Source organism: Bidens hawaiensis, unplaced genomic scaffold (assembly GCF_021521415.1).
Source record: "Bidens hawaiensis isolate Kalapana, Puna unplaced genomic scaffold, B.hawaiensis_p1.1 tig00008796_1, whole genome shotgun sequence".
In the NCBI taxonomy this organism is placed as follows: domain Eukaryota; kingdom Viridiplantae; phylum Streptophyta; class Magnoliopsida; order Asterales; family Asteraceae; genus Bidens; species Bidens hawaiensis.
Window position 1 is genome coordinate 1,010,392 of NW_027491634.1, and position 24,287 is coordinate 1,034,678.

The following is a 24,287-nucleotide window of genomic DNA, read 5'->3' on the forward strand; positions in this document are numbered from 1 at the left end:
GTCTCCTACGACCCAACGCTTTGTTTTTAGTAGAATTAGTTTTGCTATTCAAAAGGGGGTTGCGACGCAGCTTGTTGCTCGTTTTCCTGCCACTTTATTGTAATCGTTTTAATTTTAATGATAAATTGTTAATCTGAAAAAAAAATTCGTAAATCATATATTTTTCTAAAGAGGTTTAAATTATCACACCTTTTTAATAAATGGGCGATAAAGCGGCTTGTTTTCAACAATATATATTCTTGGACACCCACCATTAACCTTTTCTACTATTCTTTCTTCTTCATCAATGTTTTGGTAATCATTCAATAATCTTTTAAATATTAGTCCTTGAACTAATTTTAGTACGTAACTTGAACATGAAAAGATTCAAGATTGAAGCTTTTATGTTGGTTTTATATTGTGTTCAAGATTCAAATTGAAGCTTTTATATTAGTTGTGTTCTCCTCAACAATTTTCAGCTTTAATTTTATTTGCGTCTTTAATATTCTTTTATTAATTACATATCTGCAGACAGTTTACATACAAATATTATATGTAGAAGTTTTTTTTTAAATACCCTAAAAATGGGTTAATAGGTTAACCCAAACATATATATTTTTTGTAAAAATCGTTAAACGGGCTAGTAAGCTAACCCATCTATTAAACAAGTCGTGTTTAGGTAGACACATTATCAAGCAGGTCATGTTCGATTTAACCTACTTACAAACAAATTGTATTACTTATTTCGTACTTTCATCAATGTTTAATAGGCAAACCGAACCAAATCGGTTTGGGTTTAAAATCGGTTTCACCCGAACCGTCAGTTTCAAGACCGGTTTCTCATAAGATCTACAAAATCTGTTTTAAACCGAACCAGTTTGAGGAAAACCGGTTTATAAACCGGACCGACGTGACTAGGCCGGCCTATCTAGCTTCTAAACTGGTTTATAAACCGAACCGGTTTGAGTCAAACCGGTTTTGACCATCCGTTGACCAACCGGTTCGGTTTATAAACCAGTTCGATTTAGGTTTAAAACCAGTTTTATACACCTCTATCTATTTAATAGTTGAGCACACATTGAGCCGCCCAACCCAATTTAACAAACAATCAAACTCAGTTCAATAATAATAATAATAATAAATTAGATGGGAAAAGTTAAAATACAAATGGATACAAAAATAAGAAGTGTGAGAAAAAATTTTAACACAAAAAACCCTTAAAAATTCAAAAATAAAAAAATCAAAACTCAAAATATAAATAAAAAGCGGAAAAATTTTAAAAATTAAAATGTTTTCCCAGTTATTCTCATTCAAAAAATAAAAATAAAAAAATCTGCCTAAAAGACACAATGTTAAAAAAAACACCATGCCGAAAATGAACAAAGATACAATCGATTGCAAAATATAACATAGCGCCGAATAAAATATAACACGATGTTGAGTAATATAACACAATATCAAGAAAAAAAGACACAATTTCAAAGAAAAAAGACACAGTGAATGACGAAAATAAATATAAAACACAATGATAAACAAAAAACACAATGGATCTTTTTCCATCAACATTGTGTTTTTCTTTTTTTAAGAACGAGTAAGACGGTGAAAATATTTTCTATTTTTATTTTATTAACTTTTGAGTTATGATCTTTTTATTTATTTTTTTAAAGGGTCGTTTATGTTACTACAAATTATTCTCAATCTTCACACAATTTAGGGCATAGTTAACATAACATACATAAAATAAAGGGACATTTACATATTTCTTCTTTCTAAACTTTGAAATTACATATTTCTTCAAACCATGCTTAAAGAGCATTGTACATTTTGCATTAAAAACTTGTATTTTAGAGAAATATGTAATTTATATAGTTTAAGAAAGAGAAATATATAAAAATCCTTAAAATAAACATAAACACAGAGAACAGAGAAGTCCATAGCATAATAATAATAATAATAATAATAATAATAATAATAATAATAATAATATTTTTTGAACGACCAACTCCGTACGCGGCCCTCAATGGCTAAAGGTAGCCGTCCGAGCCGGCCACGAGTCCGGACGGACGGAGCCCCTAGCGGTCCACCTATTGAGGGATTCTCCGGATAAAACCCGACCAACACGCCCGCCAAATGGCACGACAGTGAGGAGCCGGTAAAACCGGTTGAGATCAGGACTCGAACCCTGACAAGCCAGGGTCACCCCTCATATCTCCCATATAAATTGGTGATACCATCGAGCCACAACCAATTTATAATAATAATAATACAGTTTAGTTTAGGGCTTATTAACAGAACAGAGACCAAACTGAAGGTCTGTGAAGAAACACTAAGTGACCCCGGCAGATTAAGGATAATCCTAGGGTTAAGTAGATGTTTCCCACGAGGGTTAGGTCCGGCAAAGATGGTTATTCTTCTCAACCTGCAAAACAGACACCGTGAGCTCGTCACTGAGAAGGGGGGGGGTTCCTCCTTGTGACCACCCTCCGGCGTGAGAATCAGACTAGATTGCTCTGAATATAAGTGTATATTAAGAGAAATAGCTAGAGACGATAAGATAATATCAGATGATCTGTCCTCCTACCGTTCCAAGGTGTTGGAGTATTTATAGCCGAAGGTAGGTTTCCAAGCAGGTATAGCCAGCTGTATAATATTCCTTTTCCACCAACTGTGGGCTACGTACGTGCCATGCTGGTGGTTGGTGGGTAGGCAGCGGCTGATAGTGACATGGCCGGCTGTGTACTATTCCTTTTCCACCAACTACAGGCTATGTACGTGCCACGATGAGGGTTGGTGGGTAGGCAGCGGCTGATAGTGACATTTTGTACTGGAGCATGCTCCTCCTCGTACTATTGTCGGTGAGCTGTCACCCTGTGATTGGTTCATGGGCTGCTTTGGTCAGATCTTGTCTATTTTGTCCATACCTTAGCAGGTATAGTACAAAAGATCTTCCAGAAGCATACGGACTGGCTCTTTTGGGCGGGAATATTCCTGCCTTGCTCATTCCTTCTTCAGGTGACATTGCTGAAGTATTAAGAGTTAGTGCCTTATACGTGTAGCTTTACTGTTAGTGCGGGTAGCCTTCCTTCTCAGCTTGTACCCATAGCTGCGGGAACAGGCAGGGTACTGTACCAAGGGAGGCTTTCCTGCGGGAACAGCTGGCTTACTGCGTGTAAGGTCTTCATCTCTCTGAGCATGGTGGGTCTTGCGGAACCAGTTGGTCTTTGCGCAGACGTACCCCATCAAGGTGTGTCTTGCGGGTCCAACTGGGCTTTGCGGGGACCTACCTCTTCAGTCTGCATCTCAAAATTACTCAGGGCATAATTTGGACAGTCTAATCTTCACTATTTTACAAATAATTAATGCTGCTTTGATTCATTATTCTATGCTTGCTACTTGTGTGTTTTCTGTTTCTGGTGTAATGTGAAAACCATACAGACTTAGTGTTCATTAGCTAGTGATTGTGTCTGGATATATTTGACATTTTTTCCAATCAGAATAATTTAATTGCTGAATAAGCCTTAGGTTTTCAGGGCCTGTGTGTGTATAGCTGGTTTCCTATATTATTTGATGTTTTAGCTCTTTGCTGTTTCAGGTTTTGCTTTGTGTTTTCGGTTTCGATTTTTTTAGTGACTTGAAAACTTTTAACTTTTGCTGTATTTAATTTTATAAGCCTGCCGAATAGCGAATAGAGTTGTTTTATCCGCTAGTTATTTATTTGGATATACTTAGCTGATTATGCCATTTTTTTTTCTAAATGCCATTGTTTTGTTGTTGAATAAACTCTAGAGTAATTTTTATTATTATTTTAATTAATTTTCTGCTTGATTTCATTTTGATAGATGGATCGGTACCAAAAAGTTGAGAAGCCTAGAGCAGAGCAACCGATTAACGAGAATGAGATTCGTATTACTAGCCAGGGGAGAATGAGGAGCTATATTACTTATGCTATGACTTTGCTTCAGGTTAATATGAGGCTTTTGATTGTTTTAGTGTAATCTAGATGTTAATGATTCAACTATTTGTTGTATAGGAAAAAGGCTCATCAGAGATTGTGTTTAAAGCTATGGGTAGAGCCATCAACAAGCCGTCACAATCGTGGAATTAATAAAGGATTGCCGTGTTTTACATTTTATCATTAACTTTTTTGTTGTTCACTCTTTGTTGCTGTTTATTTGATCAAGTTTATAGCTTTTGTATGTTTGACACGCAGAGGCGAATTGCTGGTCTTCATCAAATTACATCCATTGGATCCACAGACATAACCGACACCTGGGAACCCCTAGAGGAAGGATTACTTCCGTGAGAACTAAGAACAACCCTTTATTTATTTTTGTTTATTAATCTTATAAAGCTACCGTTTTATACTTTTATGTATGCTGCAGTTTGGAGACCACAAGGCATGTTTCAGTGATAACTATCACCCTTTCTAAGGTGGAGTTAGACACATCATCTATCGGGTGAGCTAAACACTCGTTGTTTATAGTCGGTATTATGAGGGAAATACATCTCAAACTTGTTGGCAGGTATCAACCACCATTGCCAGCTGACCAGGTGAAGGTGTCGACTGAATTTAATTACGAAGGAGGCATACACTATACACACCTGCCATATATTATATATATATATACACATACACATATGTATTTATAACTAGAGTAATCATTGCTACTCTATAGTTTGAACTAGAGTAATTGCACTACAAAAATGAGACAGAGTAATGACAATTACTCGAGCTCAAAAAATAATTATTACTCTAGCTATTTGTATGTTTCTCACGTTAGGGCTGTTTCTACTTGATCTTAACACTATACACACTGACACGCATAGATAGATACATACACACATAATAATAGTAATAATTTTTGTGTATAATAACAGGAAACGATTATGCGCCAGATGAGTATGATGACGGGGGGTGGGATGGCTCAGGCGGTCACCCTGTAGGATGAGGTCGAGGTAGCAACCGCAGCTTCCGTGGTCTTGGAAGAGGAAATTACAATAACGCTCCATACATGGATGCTCAGCAAGATACAGGAGGATACAATCAAGAGTCTCCAAGGGGCAGGGGTCGTGATTTTCGTGGTCGTGGAAGGGGAAATTACAATAACGGCCCTTACAATAGTTATCAACAAGACGATGGAGGGTATCATCAAGAAGCTCCCAGGGGCAGAGGCCGTAATTTCCGTGGTCGTGGAAGGGGCGTTTATAATAATAATAATAATAACAATCATCATTGTAATAATGAATCATACATGGATAATCAACAAGACGCGGGAGGGTACAATCAAGGTTTTCCTATGCAAGCACGAGGTGCGATGAGCTGAATATATTATATGATCGGTTATTTTTGGTGACTAATGGGTATGGGTCAAAGCTAATATGTTTACGTTGGATTAATGTAGGCCGCGGTGGTTGTGGGAGGGGTAACGGGTTCAGATCAAACAGGCCGAACCAGGCAGCTGAAGGCAGCGATTAGAAAAAAAAACACAAGTTTGATGAATCATATGTTTTTTATTAATGTTTGGTTATCTGCAGTAGAAGCTTAGACTAGCGAGTTTTGAGTTGAGTTTTGTTCTCGATGGTTACATTATTTTTTCAAATTTTATTGCAATTCTTGTTGGTATAATAGGCTTGGTTTTGTTGGTTTTGATCTGTTTGTCAATGCTGTTCATGAACGATTTTGTTAGCTCCTGTTTTATCAGATGAATATGAGCGTATGCGTTCTATTACTGTTGTAAGGGACGAGCATTACCAAACACAAACATTCATATTTTGTAGACAAATGATTCATGATGAGATTGTAGTCAAGTTAATATATATTTATAATTTTACTTTAAAGCTTATGCATAGTTCACTTTTTGCCTGGTATATATACTGCAAATATTAACACCTGAAAACTATTATGTATACAGGTTGCAACTCCAAATCTCGGCCTTCGGTGCACAAAAAACCATGTGCTGGACACTTGGCGTACCTGAAGCAGACCTGACCCTGCCTGAATCGCCGTTACAGACCAAACCGAACCTGCCAATAACCATTAAAAAACTGGTCAAAAACCCAAACCTACCTGGAAATGGTTCCATCTCTACCTGGTTTTTGACTCTATTGATCAAAACTATAACCGGTTCTTAGAAAACCCGATTTTGTGCACTTCCACCTTGCAACTCAATGGCAACTTGTATCGGCTTCACCTTCTGTGAGTGGACTCTTTGTCGATCAGTTGGAATTTGATGTTAAAGTTTACCTCCATTGATAACTTGTATTAGTCCTATCTTCTTATCATCTTTCAGCGGTAAATGTAAATCCATGTTAGTAGCAACTTCCTGTTTCATTCAGTTGCAATACATGATTGCTTGTTCTTCATCAGTGTAAGCATGTAACCGTTAGTTTTATATTGACTCCTTCGGTAGCTGATGCATATATATTTTTAATAAAGGTTTCCACATAACTGAGTTTTAAATTTATAGCTTTGGTAAGAACTATAGTATAGTAGTATCAGTAAGAACTAAATATTGATCAAAGGATAGATGAGCTCCTAAAACTTTTATCACTATTTAGTTGACAAAGAATTGTTGTATGATTTTTATTTATTTTTTATTTTTTTTATTTATTTTATTTAGTTGACAAAGATCATGCTGTCAATATCAAATGATACAATTATTTTGAATACAAAGATCGACGGACTAAGATATTGCCAAGGCTAGCTAATTTCACAATCCTTAAGAAAGTTAATACGATAAACGCATACTAACTACTTCGAATTGTGTAATGTAAACGAGATCATAAAATTCCTCAACTTATGAATATCAACCCGAATATATAAATTACAAATATACGCCAGTAAATTATAATCACACATATACAATGATACAAGAATTCAAAACAAATGTAACCACCTTGTTCAAAAAGGATATACAAACAAATGCATAATTGATTAACAATCATTTATGATCAAACATCATCAACATATAGGATATGCATGGCCAAGATACCCTAGAGATCAAGCATTTAATCAAGTTAAACAACCACACATAATCAGAAGTCACATGGCCAGGCTTATTCGATTATATAAACTAATTACGCAACAATGATACGTGGTGTTACACTCGCTCAAGACCAAAGATTTATTCCTCAACTAAATTAGATGAGTGCAAGAAACTCAAACATATATATTTAACTTAGTAACTTATCCCAGACTGGCAGACTGCCTCATTGTGTCCATTATTCTTTCATAAGGATGATACTGATCGACACAAATTACATTGCGTATAATAAAAAGGCTCTCGCATACACAAATTAGATAAATTTTTACTGATAATGTTCTTAAAACCTTCATTCTAAATATATTTACAAGTGTGTTTATTATGCATCTACAAACAAATAATGAATTCCCAAATTCAAAAGGTATGATATATACATGAGATGAAATGATGAATCCTTTGGCTACGTGTAAACTTAGTTCTCTGATATGTGTATTATTTCTTCTACCAAAAGTTTTCTTGATCTATTAACATTAAGCAAACACAAGTAAATATGATCTTCAAGTTCTTCCAATTGCTCCAACAAGCAAATCTCATGGACCCTAAACTCCCTCATCACCTCCTCCAACACATCCGCCTTTCGGGTTCTAAAGCATTTACGAGCCATAGCCTTCCCAAATTCAACTTCATCGTGTAACCTTCTCACAAGCCAACCCATAGTGTCAAGATCTTTCATCATTGTGTAAACCCCTTTTGCAGCCACATCTAGTTGTGCACCAACCCTTTTAAGCTCACTCGGTTTAACCTTTTTCTTGGCTAATCTTGTATTATTCTTGATTAGCCCAAACAAACACGGGATCAACCCTGGAGCCGCCACGGTCACAACCAAACCATGACATGCGAGAACCACTAACGCAACTGCTAGAACTGTATATGAAGCTATAAGTGCACAACCACTTGCCTTTTTAAAAAAATTAATAATTTTTCGCCGTCTTTTTATCCTCAAGTGTTTTGTGGTTAATTTCTTTAATAACATTTTATGGTTAATGTGTAATGTGGGAAACTTTTGTGGACCGAATTCAGATAACGGATTCGTTAACGATGAATATGAAGCAAGTTCTTCATAAATGTTCATACCATTTGAAACCCTAATTTGTGCTAGCTTGATAATCTGTTTGACTTTTTGATGGTTGACATTGACTTGATAAATGGATTTAAGAAGCTCTTCACATATCATCCATGATTGTAGGCTGGCTTTAAAGAAGTCATTAAGTAGATAGTGAAGATTGAAGGTATTGGTTAGGTTTTCTAGGGTTTCACTTTGTGGTTCCAGCAGGATGTCACATAGATGAACTATGTAGCCATCATGAGTCAATGATGAAGATGTTTCAGCATCAAACTGAATATGGGTTTGAACCTTGGTGCATATATCTGTGTAGGATTGTGTCCTGAAGGTGTTCTTGTATTCTTGGTTAACATTAATATCAGTTTCTTTTATAAAGCTGCCTGTGGTCTCTTCATCATATTTACCTAAAGAAACATAAAAACCTCTTAGATATTATGTTGCATTTAAGACTTTAATGGTTTTTGGTAGATTAACTGTGTAACTGTTTTTGGTCCTTTTAACGGTTATTGGTGCCAGCCACCAAAACTAACCGTCAAAACTCTTATGATCATCAATGAGTAATTCACACCAGTGTAATTAATTCATTGATGATCGATATAATGCTAGCTGCCACCAACAAAGTGGTATCAAGACATGTCCAAGCGAAGGAAGACAAATTTCAACAGATATGATGTTGATAACAAAAGAAATGGATAAACATTTACCGTCGACTCTGAATGAAGGAAACTTGAACGTGGAAAACTTCATCTTTTACTTAGGAATTCAACATGCGAACGTGTTCATGAAAATTAAGAAAGGTTAGACTTGAAAGGCATGTTGTGTATTTATAGGCTTCCAACAATATAACAAGTTCCAAAGTAGTTTGTTTAGTCACACGTTTGCTTCCTTCCAACGTTATCGCATCAAGAGAAAGAGAGTCTCACACACATACGTGCATATATATCTAGAAAGAGTCCTACATACACACACATATATACGTGTACATATATCCAGAGAGTGTGTATAGATCAGAGATAGATATTAGATAGAGATGAAGTCGGTGATGGTAGTTAACAAACCGTTACATGATTTATGAGTGAAAATGGAAATTGTTATAAAGTTGTGTAAGAAGATTTTATTATATCCACAAACATAAGTTATTTATTATATACATGTGGAAAAGGAAAGTTTACAAGGTACAATAACTTATATGTGCAAGGAAATATCAACGTAAGATATTGCCACGTTACCCCTTTCTTTTGGATTTATCTCTACAAAGCTTGATCAAGAAGATGCTTGAAAAACTAGTGGTTGTGAACAAATAACAAGAAATCAAAATCTAAACATATGGTGGTGGAATGTATATTACGTGGTTATGTACTTATGTGTACACATTAGTTACTAGACATAGTTAGACTTGCAATTAATTGTATCTATTTAGGGAAATTACCAACATAGATAGTTTTGAATAAAATTATATGTGATAATATGTGGTAGATTTGAAAAGATAATGAAAATTCGAATTAATCTTACGCTATCTTTTTTAATCAAATTCCCTCGTGACTATTGTAAAAAACGTGTTTAGCTATTATACGTTCGTCACTGTCGCTGTAACACTACGAAGGAGTACGAACATTCATCTCTTCCCCTCTCTTTATTCTCTCTTTTTGTTTCAACTTGACATCAACCCAAATCTTCTTCTTTTCCAATTTTAATGTGGTGTTTCGCTTATATGGGTTGGTTTTAGAGCTTTAATATGGGGGTCCTAATAGGTTTGGTCTCATTTAGTCATTTGGATTTACAAACCTTTGTTTAGCATTTCATAGATTTTGGTATAAAGTTACATTAGTTAGGGTTTTGTTAATGGTTGTGGAAAATGGTAGTGCGGTGATGTGTGGTTTAGTGATGTGTGCTGGTAAGGTATGATTATAACATATAAGACGTGGAATATAGAGTTAAAACGAGGTTTTATGATAATGATGGACAACATAAGTGAATGGCGGTTGTAGTGATATTGTATCACATCGTACGATCTGTATCACGGTAAGTCGAGAAACCGTAGATTTGGGTTATTTAATCCAACTTGACGGTTGCTGTGAGCAGTTCAACATTTAGACCTTCTAACTCACTATAAAGCATTCGATTCAGCAACACGTTTTGGAGTGAAGATTGTAAAGAGTGGTTTGATTACAACCAGTTTTACTTTCGATTTCGTTATCAACTTTGTTATTTATAGTTTGTTGACAATCTAGTTGACATGAGTAGCTAAATCTATTTCGCTATTCGATGAATTTGACTCTACTTGATTATTCAATTGACTTTATTATGAAACTTTGTTAGTTTTAGGAAAAGCTTTGATTTTTAATTTTTTATCTATTATAATGTTTATGTGTGCCCATATTATGGTTTTCATCATTACTCTGTTGAGGGTTGTGTTGATTATGGGGTGTAGACGTACTCCTAGGTAGTGATTTAGCCATCTTTAAGTTGGTTGACTTTGGTTATTTAACTAGAATAGTGATTTGTGTTGCATAGAGATGAAAAATATTTCAAACATACATATATATATATCAATTAATAAAATGTAAATGTTATATTTACTAAAATAAAGATAATATATACTTAATGATATAGTGAAATCAACATCCAAATTGTATTGTCATATACTTACTAAAATCAATATTCAAGACATAGAAATATTTAAAAAAAAATAACTTTTACGGTAAAATAAAAAGTAAATACTTAAAAGAGAAACTTGTAATCTCTAAGGAATACTTGGTATTACAAAAATTTGCATATAAAAGTTTTTAAAAATTTATCGGTGTTAATTAAGGTGGTAGATTTGATATTTAATACTATAGATGGAGACACATTCTCTTTACCAGATTGTGACCATGTAGCATTGTTTGATATAGGAATATTTTGCAATGTGTTGAACATCCGATTTACTTTTATAGATTATTAGCAATTCAATTATAACGACAAATGTAAAAATGTAAAATAAACATGACATGGACATAAGGGGTGAATGAAGAATATGTTAAATGCATATTTGAATTTGAATATGAGAAACACCAAGCATATTATATTTATAAGTACCAGCAATTGTATTAGTGTAACCTGTATTACAAACGTGAATGTTAAAATAACAAACTTAAATTATATTTACAATGTAAGGAATAAACAAAATACATACTTGGGACAATATTACCAACAAAACGATATGGCATGTGGTTATATGAATACCCATCATAACAAATATTTGGTGTAGCTTAATAATTCATGGAGTTTGTATTATTTGAAATATCAGACAATGGAACCCTTTGAGTTTGAACTACATGTGAAAACATATTGTGTATTAAATATATACATAATAATATTATTTAAAAAACGCAATTAAAATAAAGGAGTTACTTGCAACTATAGCCCCTGTTGTAGTACCCCAAGCGCAGGTTTCAACCCCATGGTGCCATTTTTATAGATATGGGTCATGTTAGGGGTGTTCAAAAGTATCTGAATCCGAATCTGTATCCAAATTATCCGATTATCCGTATCCGAACTATCCGAAATTTCGGATTCGGATATCCGAAATTGCTTTTGGGATTTTTCGGATAGTTCGGATATCCGAAATATAAATTTATTATTTTTTTATTTTTATTATATATCTTAGATGTGGTTATGTAACCCTCATTCCAAAACAAACACCCATTTCATTCTTCATTCTTTCATCCAGTTGTCCGCTTCCTTCCCAATTTCATCTCCATCTTTGCTCCTCCTTCACCATCCATCTGCTGTTCTACACCACCTCCATGCTCCGGTCACCATCTTCGTCCTCCGGCACTCTTCCGTCACCAGTCACCACCACCGTTCGACGCTTCACTGTTCAGTCTGCATCAAATCCATCACGGCTCCACCACCACGGCTCCAACGGATTGTTCGAAATTTCCTTATTTGTTTGTATTATGAACCTGATGTTGATTTTATTTGCTTATTTTCTTGGATTTGCTTGGATTGGAAAACCTAGATGCTATTTTCTTGTTTAGGTTGTTGGAATGGAAACTTGGTTGTTGGATTAAAAGTTAAAACTGATTGTGTATGTGTGTTTAATTTTCCTTTCGGATATCCGAATCACTATCCGATCGGATATCAGAAATTTTGGACTCGGATAGTGAAATCTACTATCCGAAAGGTCCGGATATCCGGTTTTGAACAACCCTAGGTCCTGTGGTCAGCATTTTTTTGCAATTGGGCCCAGCTGTTAACTAACGGTTGTTACGTTCGTTAGTTTCAGGGGTGTCATCGTATTTTCACCCTTAAATTACCTCGGCTCCATATAAACCCCCTCACCTTTGCAACTTACAACCCTAATTCAATCATCTCGTCTCCCGCTATCGTCTCCCGTCGTCGTCCCAACCGTCTCTCATCATCGTATCACGCACGCCTTCCTAGTGGCTTGGATTTTGGATGCAATCGTTAATACCAGGGTTTTCACTAGTGGAATTCACAATTTTTACTTAACTTAAGTTTTAAGTCGATGCTCTATAATTGAGACGGTTATGTTATTGCTTTTACAGCCTTGATTTGAATGGATTTGACCACCTGGAACTTGAGTTGGTGGTTTTGGTGAAAACCCGACCATGCCGGATCTACAACTTTCAATTTCAAGCAGGTGGTTAGGATCAAATCGAGTAGGGTTTAAGTAGTTGGTGGCTTATTGTTTGTATATTAATTAATAACTTAACTAGTAACGACCTAGACAGGTAATCATGAATTTTGTATTAACTTAACTACTAATTAGGGCCTTTTGTAAATTTAGTATGTAGAACTAGATGCATTTGTTGACTTAGTTTGACTTTGTGTATGTATGTATAACTATATGCATTTGTGTATGCATATATATAGCTTATATGTATACAACATTGGCTTATCTTTGCAAATATATGGGTGTATCTGTGTGTATATTTATGTATATGTATGTGCGAAAATAAATCTACAACAAAATTTATTCCAGTATTAACGAAAATAAATATTTTATGGAAAGAGAAATTTGCATTAAATCAATCCATTTTTCATTCAATTAACATCAAGAAAAGTATTAAACGTTTAATGGAAAGGGCATGCACATTAACTTACAATCAATTTTATATTTCTCATTTAATAACATTAACAAAAACAATAAATGGAAAGAGCAATGCACATTAAATTTACAATCAATTCTATATTATCATTAAATTAAATAATATAAATTGAAAAAAAGTAAAATAACAACGATATAATCTGGGTCAGGCCCAGTAAGAAAAAGACAATGGGCCTAAGAGTATAACTATATAACCACCTTCTCTTATGTCTCTTTTCTCTTAACTTCAAACCCTGGTGCAAAGCCTGAGAACAAGTTAGCTTTTGGTGGTTAACGACGCTAACGGCGACAGTGACGGTGATGGTGACGGCGGTAACGCTCACAAATACTAATATCTAACTTTAGTTTAATAAGTTTTGTTCTTTTGATCAGTCTACCTTTAATTCATGCAATGTTTTCACAATTAATAATTATGTTTGTTGTTCTATAGCAACTCAAACCCTAAGTTCTATGACGGCCGATTCATCTGACGTCATCATTACTCACTCCGGCGGCAGCATCAGTAGTCCGTCCGGCGGATCAACGTTACTTACTCCGTGGACACAAGTTGTTCGCCGTGGAATTCAGCCGGATTATACTAATCCGGTAACGGCGGCGGATTCTCCGGCGGTTATATCGCCGGTTCAGTCGCCGGTTGCGGATTTGCGGTCGTCGTTGGCAGAAGTGGATTTTCCGGTGATTTCGCCGGAGGTAGTTTTGCCGGAGCTGTCGCCGGAAGTGGATATTCCGGCGCCGGTGGAGACTCAGCCGGAGGTATCTGATGGTAGTAATAGGTGCAATGGTGGTGGTGAATTGAGATCAGTATGGAATAAACCTTTGGATAATGGTGTTACGGAGATGGACGATTCGGTATGGCCGGCTTTATCCGAGTCAACTCAGACCGGAGTTAAAGCTTTATCGGTTTCTACCGAGTCATCGTCTAAACCAACCACTGTCTCTCAGGTTCGTTTTTAGGGTTTCTCGGGTTTTGATTGATCTATTTACTCTTGTTTATCATGTTTACTTGTTTAGTAACATTATATTAAGTTATATGTAAAGTGTAATATATTGTTATAATTATAATATTGTATGTTGATTGGCTGATTGCTTATTATAGGCACCTGTAATTTCACAACCACCTCAGAAACAAGTAAAGCCTAATTTGAATCCAAACCATGTCCGCCAGCGTTCAACCAGACGCGGCGGTGCATCTGTAAACTACAACCGACCACCACTGCAGCCGCCATTGCCGCCACCGTTCCCACTTTTTGACATTTATGGTAATTTGGTCCCTGCAGTTACAGAATTCCCACTACCCTCTTTCAAGGCCAATAATTGGTCACCTAGATCATCGAATAAGAATCCGGCCCGAAGGAATAACTTAGGGTCTAGACCCGTAAACATTGGATATAGTGGAAGGCGCGATCACCATGGTCCACCGGGCCCACTTGTTAGAGGATTTGTTCCACCACCCTTTATTCCCTATCAACCATATATAGGTTATGGTAAGTTCTTATATTATCCGTTTTTTTAAATGTTTATTGTATAAAATTAACATTAGATATCGAATTGTTTTTGCAGAAACGGGTGCGTCGTATGTATATGTCCCGGTACCTCTTTTTCCTCATGGAGCTGTACCTTATTGGGAGTCTTCTTTGCATGGTTCAATACTTAAGCAAATTGAATATTATTTTAGGCGAGTTTTTAAACTTTTATTGTTTAAATTTTGTTTGAAATGGGACTTTGTTTTTATTAATGTCTCATGTGATTCCTTTGTTTATAGTGATGAAAATTTGGTGAAAGATACCTTTTTGAGATCACATATGTATGATGAAGGATGGGTACCTATTACTTTAATAGCTGGTTTTCAAAGAGTAAGTAATACTATTACTAAGATAACTTTGTTGCCTTACTAATTAATGGATTTTTAACTTTTTATTCTATCATGTTTTAGGTCAAAAAATTGACAAATGACTTGCAGATGATATTGAGATCTTTGGCATATTCAAATACTGTTGAGATTCAGGTACCTATAGTGTTTTTATTTTGGCAAACATTATTATTCTAAAATGCGGTTTGATATGGCAGGGTGGCAAGATAAGGAGACGGGCTGATTGGAGGAGATGGATACGCGTCCCACGTAAAGTGTTTGGCGAAGAAGCTTCGTTTCAGAAGCTCAAGTTGGAAGCTGCGCCCACCAATGAAAAACAAGCGATAGCTAATGGCGAGTGAAGTCAAACTTTTGGCTATTTAGTCAAAGTCAACTCTTTGACTTTGATTAGATTTTGCAGTTTTTGGTAAATACTGGTGCTTGAGAAAAGGAGAGGTTTTGGATGGTTGGCTAATGAATGGTTGTTTGTATAGTTTGCTATATGGTTTTGGTGATTTTGAGGAGCTTTGCTGTTGAAGTAACCATTGTTTGTTGGTTCAAGTCCTTTTGACTTGGATTGGATTCTTACATGTTTTTGGAGGGTACACATTTATGATACTCTTGACTTGTTTGACTAGTGAAAATTTACTGATGCTTGTAAGATTGTTTCGTTTTGATGTTTTTTGTGGATATATATATATGTATGTATTCTCTATTTTGTTGAATTTGTAATCTAGTATTTTTTTACAGTACATGCTCTCATTATCATGCACTCGATTCATACCTGCATATCATTGATGCCTTAGCCCTCAGATGGAACGCCGGCACGAACCATTATGTGTGCGGGTCAATGTCTTGTGTTCATTGTTGTAAAAATCGCGCCTAGTCACCAAGTACTCAACGAGTAATCCCCGCCTAGGCCGAGTTCTCGGGAAGCCATCTCCTAATACTCATCACCTAAGAGGCTAAGACTGAGTACCCCCTAGCTGGCTGCCTAGGGTCCGTCTGGCGACTTTTGAAACCTTGCTTGTGTTACATACGCTAACATCCATGGCCTAATATCAACTTTATGTTGGTCAGTTCGATCATAGCCCATAGCCCCTACCACAATTTTATTTTGGAAAGTTCGATCATAGCCCATAGCCCCTACCACAATTTTATCTGTGTTCGTTCCAATTTTTTATATATGCATTCTAAAACATATCCAAAACCCGAAACTCAGTGGGTTAAAACCTATCATATGTATAAACGAATAAACTAGTTTTTTTTTTTGCAATTAAACCCGTTATTAATATTTTAAAAATCTCCTGCTTATTTGACACATCATCTTGGTAGTTACCAAGTTCCATTTAATACAATCTGGCATTTAATAACATAACATAGCTTATACTAATTGTGTTATGACCGCTAAACTTCGACTCACAGGTTAAGCAAATTATAAACACTGATTTACATGTTATTAAAATTTAAAATCATTAACATGGTTTGACTAAATGTGGTCTGGTAAACCAACACTTGTGGTTGTATGGATTAAAAGGTGGTATGCATGTGTCACCCACGCTGTTGGTTTGTAACAAGCAGCGGAGGGTTTTGGAAGCTTGAAAGCTGCGTAGACACCAGCAGCAAGAGCGCTCAAGGAAGCGAGAATAAATGCTGGTGCATTACCTCCACCAAATAAGGCATCCCATGGACCCGCGCCAAGTGAGACCACCATCTGTAGATCAAACACTTCTAATCAATGTTTGAAATTAGAATGATAATTATAATAATATTAATAACCACGATGACAACAATAATAGTATATGAAGCAAAGAAAATGTACCTGAGGCACAACCACCGCAAGATTTAGCACTCCGATTGCCAATCCTGAACGCAACAAAAAACTAACAAATAATAATCAAGGTAAGAAAACTGATAAGTATATAAAGTTGCGCATGCGAACGAACCTTGACCACCTCCGGTATCAGCAGTCAACTCTGCAGTGATAGAGAAGGGAACGATGGAAGTCATCTATAAAACGATGGTCAATGAACAAAAGTACGCGTTGTAAATAAGTAAATCCGAATTGGTGATAGTTACCGCAAGGGGAAGACCGAGAATAGCGAAAATGACCAAGGATGCATTCTTGATCGCAAGCATGCTTTGTTCGGCAGATTGTCTGACGGAAATTAAGGTAATGATAGCGGTTGCTGCCATGCAAGCAAACAACATCAAGTTGCCCAATGCCCACACTAATCTTGAACCAATCCAGTCACACATTGGTTATATCATAAATGAACTGATACCGAGAACAATCTTCGCCAACATGAGATTAATTAACGTGGGAAGACGTTAGCATGATATCAAATATAAAAGCGGTCAAATTTGTGTTCTTACTGAATTCAGCAGCAAACCAAATGCACCTTCTCTAACACCTTGATCGTAAGCGTGAATTTCAGCAGCGGTCCCTTCTGGGTCGCCGTGATAAACCTCCCTGCCCATCCAATCCGTGTCAAAAAGAAAAAACGGGAACCACGAAAACTGCACGCACATGTAAATAGTAAGTCAAAAAGGAAAAAAACGGGTTTGCTATTCAAAAGGGGGGTCGTGGCTCAGCTTGTTGTCAGTTTACCTGTCTGCCACTTTATTGTAATCGTTTGGGTTTAAAAATATAAATATAAGTGAATAACTGTAAATTGTTATGGTTAACCAAGCGCTTTAAACTCACCCACGTAAGAGCCATTACAATAAGCACAGAGTGCATCCCCATTGGTAGATGCCGTATGCTAGTCACTACGTTAACCAAGATTGCTCCGGGACTGTCATTAAAAGTTTCAACTTCATCTTGCTCAGCCACTTCGTTAGGGGTAGGAGTATGCTCGGTTTCAAAATCTGTTTTCCCTTTCAACTCCTCAGCCTCATCCAAAAGCCGAGCAGAATCCAATAATCGGTGATGCTGCTTTGGTGCTAATGCAACCTCTTTTGCAAAGTAGAGTGACACCAGTGTGCACAAACTAAGAAAAATCTGCCACCAGTAGAAAGTGTCATGTACTACACAATACTATTATATCAACAAAATGATTCTACGTCTCGTTTTTAGGAAATGAAGATTTGATAATGATTTAAAACTGAATACTTAGAAAATAACAAATAAAAAGATGTGTAAGGTCTCTTGAATGGATCAACGTTGTTTAGGCATATATCTTATCGGACATCGATTATCTATAGGGCAGTCAACATGTAAGCTTAACTACCATGCGAATCATTTTCTGAAGTTAAAAGATGCATGGACTATTACACTTGTTCATATCTTAAATCTTAAATATATATAAACGAAACCTTTAAAAGCTCTCTGGCTTACATTCTCTCAAGCCACTCATGCATTTGGCCCGATTGGTATGGGTCTCACCAAACCAGATATCCCTTAAACGGGCTATAGCATCTCATTAAATTAAAAATTAACCTCACTATCCTATAAAATAGAGATATACTAAAAATTGATATCCGATTTTTATATAAAAAGGTATTATTTATAATCAAGAAATAATTTTATAGTAAAAAGAAAATAAGCGGGTCATGGGTCTCACCAAACTCATATAGCTTTTAAACCGGGTTATAATACTCATTTATTTGTGAGACCCTTTCATCCTCAAATACTAAGTATATTATTAAATTTCTTACAATAAATAAAATTAAAATCCAAAAAAAATATATATTAGAAACGAATAATGTAAAACGACAGCGTAATACGGAGGATAAAAGCTAGTATATGATATCATAAACTTACCACCGCAACCAAAAAAGCAGCCTTTAGATTTCCACATGCCTCACAACAAGCTCTACTTGTCAAGAAGGGAAACAAACTGCCATTTAATGACTATATATGAGAAAAATATATCCCAAGAGAAGGAATAAAAATTTAGAAGAGATAACTAAATTAAAAATGCAACCATTAAAAAGCCCTTTTTAATAGTAAATTATAAAACCTTCTTTTTATTATAGGTTCCATATATCATTAATTACCTGTGCCAACTTCCATATGAGCCAGCTAAATAGCCTAAAACGTTTCCAACCGCTGTCCACGAGCAAAATATGGCATTCGCTGCGTTTAGCTGATGAGGGCCTATCAAATAATTTAAAAAAGTAATCAAGTGAGTGAAGGCATAAAAAAGATTTCACAAGAAGGTATGGTTATGATTTATGAACCTGCTAAATCAGCTAGAAGAGCTCGAGCCGGGCCCTACAGTAATGACTAGAATTGTAAATTTGGACATACACATACATGAAAGCGTACGTACAATTTAGTTAACGAAAACCTTACCTGAACCGTGTTGTTAGCAAGATCCAGCAACCAAAATCCTATAGTGAAGACAATAGCTGCCCTTGTCCTTGTACCTTTGAATGTGCTGCGTATGTGTTACTAATTAACTAGGCTTGTTATAATATCATTTCAGTTTTTTTTTTTTTTTTTACAATTAAGTAGAAAGCTACCTGCAATGCTCCTTTGTATCTCCAATCAAGTATCCAATGTCTACAGAAAAGCCAATAAATAAAACCTAAAACGCAAAGATGGATATAGTTTAGGAAGCAGGAATTATCATTCATAGATTTTTTTTAAAAGCTAAATGTTACACTCTACAAATATTATATGGTTCACAGAATAGATGATGTATAGATTCTGCTCACAGCGATCGATATGAGGAGAGAGCCAGCGAAAATAAACGGTCGTCTTCTCCCATATTTTGAACAGCATCTATCACTCCAAATACCAACACAAGGTTGAACCTACAAATTATTATTACATTATTACATTATTATTCATTTCATATTACATTATTAATAATTCTAAATAGATAATAACTTACAACAAGACCACTGATAGGACCACAAAGCCAGATAATTGAAGAGAATTTATGCCCTATTCCAAGTGTCTGTAGCATCCATGCATCCAACAAAGAATCTTTAATTAGCTAATTAAGTTAATTAGTCAAGACTACTAATCAAGCCGTTATAGTAACTGTTTATGACCATCAAAAATAGAAACACAGTTACTAATTAACGGTTTGGTTTCACGGTTTAGGACCGTTAAAGCATTATAAAAATGGGGTAAAATAAGTAATGAAAGTTATACAAAAATAAGAACTATTTAAAATAACCAACTATCTATATAGAAAAATATAGATGAATATAATCTAATTAAAAGAAGAATGAATATTGAACCGGTAATGATCTAGGGGAAAGAAGCTACCCCAGCTTTATTTGTGGGATACATATTTCATTAGAAAATAAGTAGTCTTAGAACATTCACATCACGTTTTATAGAATGTGGTTTTGTAAATTATAGAATGTGGGTGTGAATAGTGGAGAATGAAAAGGTTATGTGTGACAAAAGTTAAATTTATTTAAAGAATTCACCATTTACATCATACTGTATATTTTCTAATATATTCTTGAAATAGTGATGAATGGAGGAGAGAAAAATAATATTATAAATATATTAAAAAAATATTATTTAATTAAAAATAAAAAAGAAAATATGCTGATTTTAGTGTAATTATATAGACCTAATAAAAGTTCGGCTGATATGCTCTAATACTAAGAATCAATTTAAAAATGGGCAAAGCCCAACTCCCAAAAGACAATCAAACAAATTTAAATAAACACTATACTACAAAATATGTAAATAAATAAATTTAAAAATACATATTATATACGACAGTTTGCTTTTATACGATGGGATCAGCTCTAATACTAACAATCAATTTAAAAATGGGCAAAGCCCAACTCCCAAACACAAACAAACAAACAAATATAAAGAAACACTATACTACAAAATAGGTAAAACAAATAAATTTAAAAATGCATATTATAAAACTTACAACTGTTTAACAGTATGCTTTTATAAGATGGGTTTCTGGCAAAAACAAAAAACATAGCACCGTAAATATCAAACCGTTTGTTATACTTTAAAAACTTTGAAACCAACCGACCAAAATTAAAGAAAAAACTTTGAAACCGACCAACCAAAATTAAAAAAAAACGACCATAAAAATACACAGATGCCGATCTAAAACTGAACCATAAACACCCTACCCTACGAAATTATAAGTAAGATGATGATAGTGACCTGGATATATAGGTGATCAAATCGGGTTGGTCAAAGGAACCGGAACCGGTTCAGAACCGGTTCCATTAGTCAACATCACTGTTTAAACCGGTTCCATGGTCGAACCGGTTAGGGAACCGAACCGGTTCCCCAACCCTCGGACCCGGAACCGGTGGAACCGGTTCTGACCGGTTCCTAAACCGGTTCTTACACTGTAACCGGTTCCAACCGGTTACAGTGTAAAATATTATTTTTTTTTTTCGTTTTTCGTTTCCGCTGCTTGTGTAGGTGATGATTTGTGTTCTTCTGATTTCTGAAGAGGCTCATGCTACTTTTGTTGTTCACCCACAGAGCAATGGTAAACAACATATTGAACTTAATGCTATGAGTGTCAGCGTGTTTGAATTGATTAGTCTGTATCGTGTATCGTGTAATGGTGAACTTAAATCTGTATCGTGTTACATTTGTTGAGTTTGCTATGTATTATAGTCTTTTGGCTTACGCAAGTCAAATGCTGAATTATAATCAAGAGCGGTGTTATACGATTCGTATTTGTATAACATGTTAAATAAAAAAAACAATTAACATAAAATTCATTTTATTTACTTTAAGAAGTTCAAAAAAAAAAGGTTACATGTTTTAAAATATTCAAAAACAAACTAACAAAACATTAAACTTATAAATATAAAGTTGTGACATATTATTTCTAGAAAAGCCTTCTTGTTCGTCGTAATTATTGAGTGGCGACTTATTCATCAGAATTACTTGTAGAAACGCCTTCTTGTTCGTCGTGCACTCGAACATCAAGTGGTGTTTCGTCTTCCAGAGTGGTTACGTGTTGAACACGATCGATTGAGTCCAAGTGATCCTTCAAGCAAATGCACATCTCCACCGACTCCGAATTCAGTCTTGTTCTTCTCACCGATATTACCCTGCCACTAAGAGAAAAAGCAGATTCCGAAGCTACCGTAGAAGCTTGGGCGGTTAGTAAATCACGGGCCATGGTGGCAAGAATCGGAAACTCGGTTTCCTTTACCTTCCACCAAGCCAAAACACCAAGCCATAACTCGGTTTCATCATTTCCCACGATGACGGGTCCACCCAATGAGCGGTGACACAAAGATAAGATTCGGGTAGACCATGTGGAGCCGACCAAACATCACTAGTTAAGTTTATTCCCGTATTTATATTTTCAAAATATGCAATTAGTACCTCTTTGGCCTTCTTCCACAATTTTAAACAATAACGTTTAAGAGTATGACGACTTACGTGAGTGTATTGTGGTTGAAGCGTATCTTGAATCATGGCGGTTAAGCGAGGGTTGTCGAAGTGGCTAAACGGCAAAGCTTCTTGAATCACAAACTTCGCCATACGATCTTGAACTCGATCAATTTGGTATGTAAATATTCCGCATTCACTATCCATTTGCGTTTGTTGCGACTCGACGTTCTGTTTCAACGCCCTGCAATACGGTCTTTCGATGTGTTTCTTCAAATTTGAATTCGAAAGTGGGTTTAAATAAATCCCACAAAACTTGCACCGAGCCTTCAATGAATGGTCACTCAATTCAACCAAATCCCAATTGCACCTATCTCTTGATTACGATTATGAGGTACAATACGAACGAAACTTGGTCCGGCGGTGGAACCTTGACCAACCGATGATTGTGAGGCAGCCATAACAACAAATATGAATATAGAAGAAGAGAAAACAAGAGATTAGAGAACTCAGAACGTTGTAATAGCGTTTTTTTGTATTTTTTTGCGTTCGGGTTTGCGTTTTGAGTGTTGTGATGAACCCATTACACCAAATACCTATTTATACTAGTAGTGGGGTGTTTGGGGAGCCAAAAAACGGCCATTTTTGACCCCAACGGTCAAAAAACGGCCATAAAACCGTTTCCCAACGGCTAGAACTACTCCAACGGCTAGAACCGGTTCCGAACCGGTTCCGGTCGAACCGGTTCCGGTTCGGTTCCGATTCCTACCCGGTCCACCTCCAAAAATGTCAAACCGGTCCCGGATCGTCGGGTTGAAACGGAACCGAACCGGTTACTACGAAAAACGGGTAGGAACCGGTTCGGTTCCGGTTCGGTTCCACCGAACCGGTTCCAGGAACCGGTTTTGTTGTCCACCTCTACCTGGATATAAGGTGTAAGAAGGGAGAGTTGCAAGGCCCAACCAAATTGAACACCAGCAGCCACGGTACAACTCAAAACCAACGTAATCAAACTACACTCTTCTTGCACTTTTGCTTGTGGTTGTGGTGGGTATTCTTGTTCGGCCAAACTCACCATTTCAAGCTGCTTGAGGTTTTTGTAAGGCACACGTTTCTCCATCCTTCAAATGTCTTTGATACAAAGTATTATAACGGCCGGAGGAAGCTATGCTATGTTATTTCCTATATTTAGTCAAAGCGGCTACCAACACGTAGACATGCTCAAATTCTGCCATGTACATATAGCACTTTTGTCAACTGGCCCACGTATGTATATGTATCTTTATCTTATCCCCCTATATATCTTTTCATTTTTTATATCCTTTTATTTATTTTGTTACATTGCATTAGATATGTATCTTTAGCCACTCGTCATAATTATTTTTCTAAAAACAGTTTTTCTGAAATCATTTTAAAAGGCTATTATGTTGAATAAATTTTTATGGTATTTAAGAATGTATATTTAATAACAATCTATAATATATAATATATAAAAAAAAAACTTTAAAATCCTACGTGCCGCGATGTGGTCGCTCCCATCTTTTATGGAAGCCACCAGATTGCTTGATTTTTAAATGGATGCTTCTCATGCATTTGACCCGAATTCACGGGTATGGGTCTCACCAAACCCAGATGGCTTTTAAACGGGTTATAACATCTCATTAAATTAAAAATTAATCTTACCAAATATTTGATCGGAAAATCCTATAAAATAGAAATATACTAAAAATTAATATTGGATGTTTTTTAAAAAGATATTATTTATAATCAATAAACAATTTTATAGTAAAAAAAATAAGCGGGCCATGGGTCATCAAATCCAGATAGCTTTTAAACGGATTATAACATATCATTTATTTGTTAAAACCCTTTATCATCAAACCCTAATGGGGTGTTTGGGATTCCTTATTTTTTCCTTCTTGTAACTTATTAAC

At 35.7% G+C, this 24,287-nt stretch overlaps 2 protein-coding genes and 2 pseudogenes across 3 annotated transcripts; 2 read left to right on the forward strand and 2 right to left on the reverse strand.

The window, feature by feature from the left end:
• The first annotated feature begins 3,818 nt into the window (after positions 1–3,818).
• LOC143529958 (uncharacterized) lies at positions 3,819–4,928 on the forward strand (annotated as a pseudogene). Its single transcript, XR_013134761.1, has 6 exons — positions 3,819–3,941; positions 4,010–4,098; positions 4,190–4,278; positions 4,362–4,436; positions 4,503–4,564; positions 4,858–4,928. The product of XR_013134761.1 is annotated as an uncharacterized LOC143529958 (transcript).
• Positions 4,929–7,434: 2,506 nt separating this feature from the next.
• On the reverse strand, positions 7,435–11,294 carry LOC143529960 (UPF0496 protein At1g20180-like). The gene is made up of 3 exons (XM_077025626.1): positions 11,276–11,294; positions 11,164–11,184; positions 7,435–8,489 (listed from the first exon to the last, which is right to left on the reverse strand). The coding sequence occupies exons 1-3, from the start codon at positions 11,292–11,294 to the stop codon at positions 7,435–7,437; spliced, it is 1,095 nt and encodes a 364-aa protein (XP_076881741.1).
• Positions 11,295–13,651: 2,357 nt separating this feature from the next.
• On the forward strand, positions 13,652–15,412 carry LOC143529961 (la-related protein 1C-like). Its single transcript, XM_077025627.1, has 6 exons — positions 13,652–14,143; positions 14,298–14,689; positions 14,742–14,876; positions 14,964–15,054; positions 15,135–15,206; positions 15,269–15,412. Exons 1-6 carry the CDS (start codon positions 13,652–13,654, stop codon positions 15,410–15,412), a joined length of 1,326 nt encoding a protein of 441 aa, XP_076881742.1.
• A 1,127-nt stretch (positions 15,413–16,539) lies between these two features.
• LOC143529962 (sucrose transport protein SUC3-like) lies at positions 16,540–23,473 on the reverse strand (annotated as a pseudogene).
• Between the last annotated feature and the right edge of the window lie 814 nt (positions 23,474–24,287).

Bases quoted from the DNA above. Each gene is read 5' to 3' on its own strand.
- LOC143529961 (XM_077025627.1), top strand. From the start codon at position 13,652: ATGACGGCCGATTCATCTGACGTCATCATTACTCACTCCGGCGGCAGC. The intron at 14,144-14,297 runs GTTCGTTTTTAG...TGCTTATTATAG, and splicing joins AACCAACCACTGTCTCTCAG to GCACCTGTAATTTCACAACC. The intron at 15,055-15,134 runs GTAAGTAATACT...ATCATGTTTTAG, and splicing joins TAATAGCTGGTTTTCAAAGA to GTCAAAAAATTGACAAATGA.
- LOC143529960 (XM_077025626.1), bottom strand. The intron at 8,490-11,163 runs GTACTTATAAAT...ATGTTTCTTTAG, and splicing joins TTACACTAATACAATTGCTG to GTAAATATGATGAAGAGACC.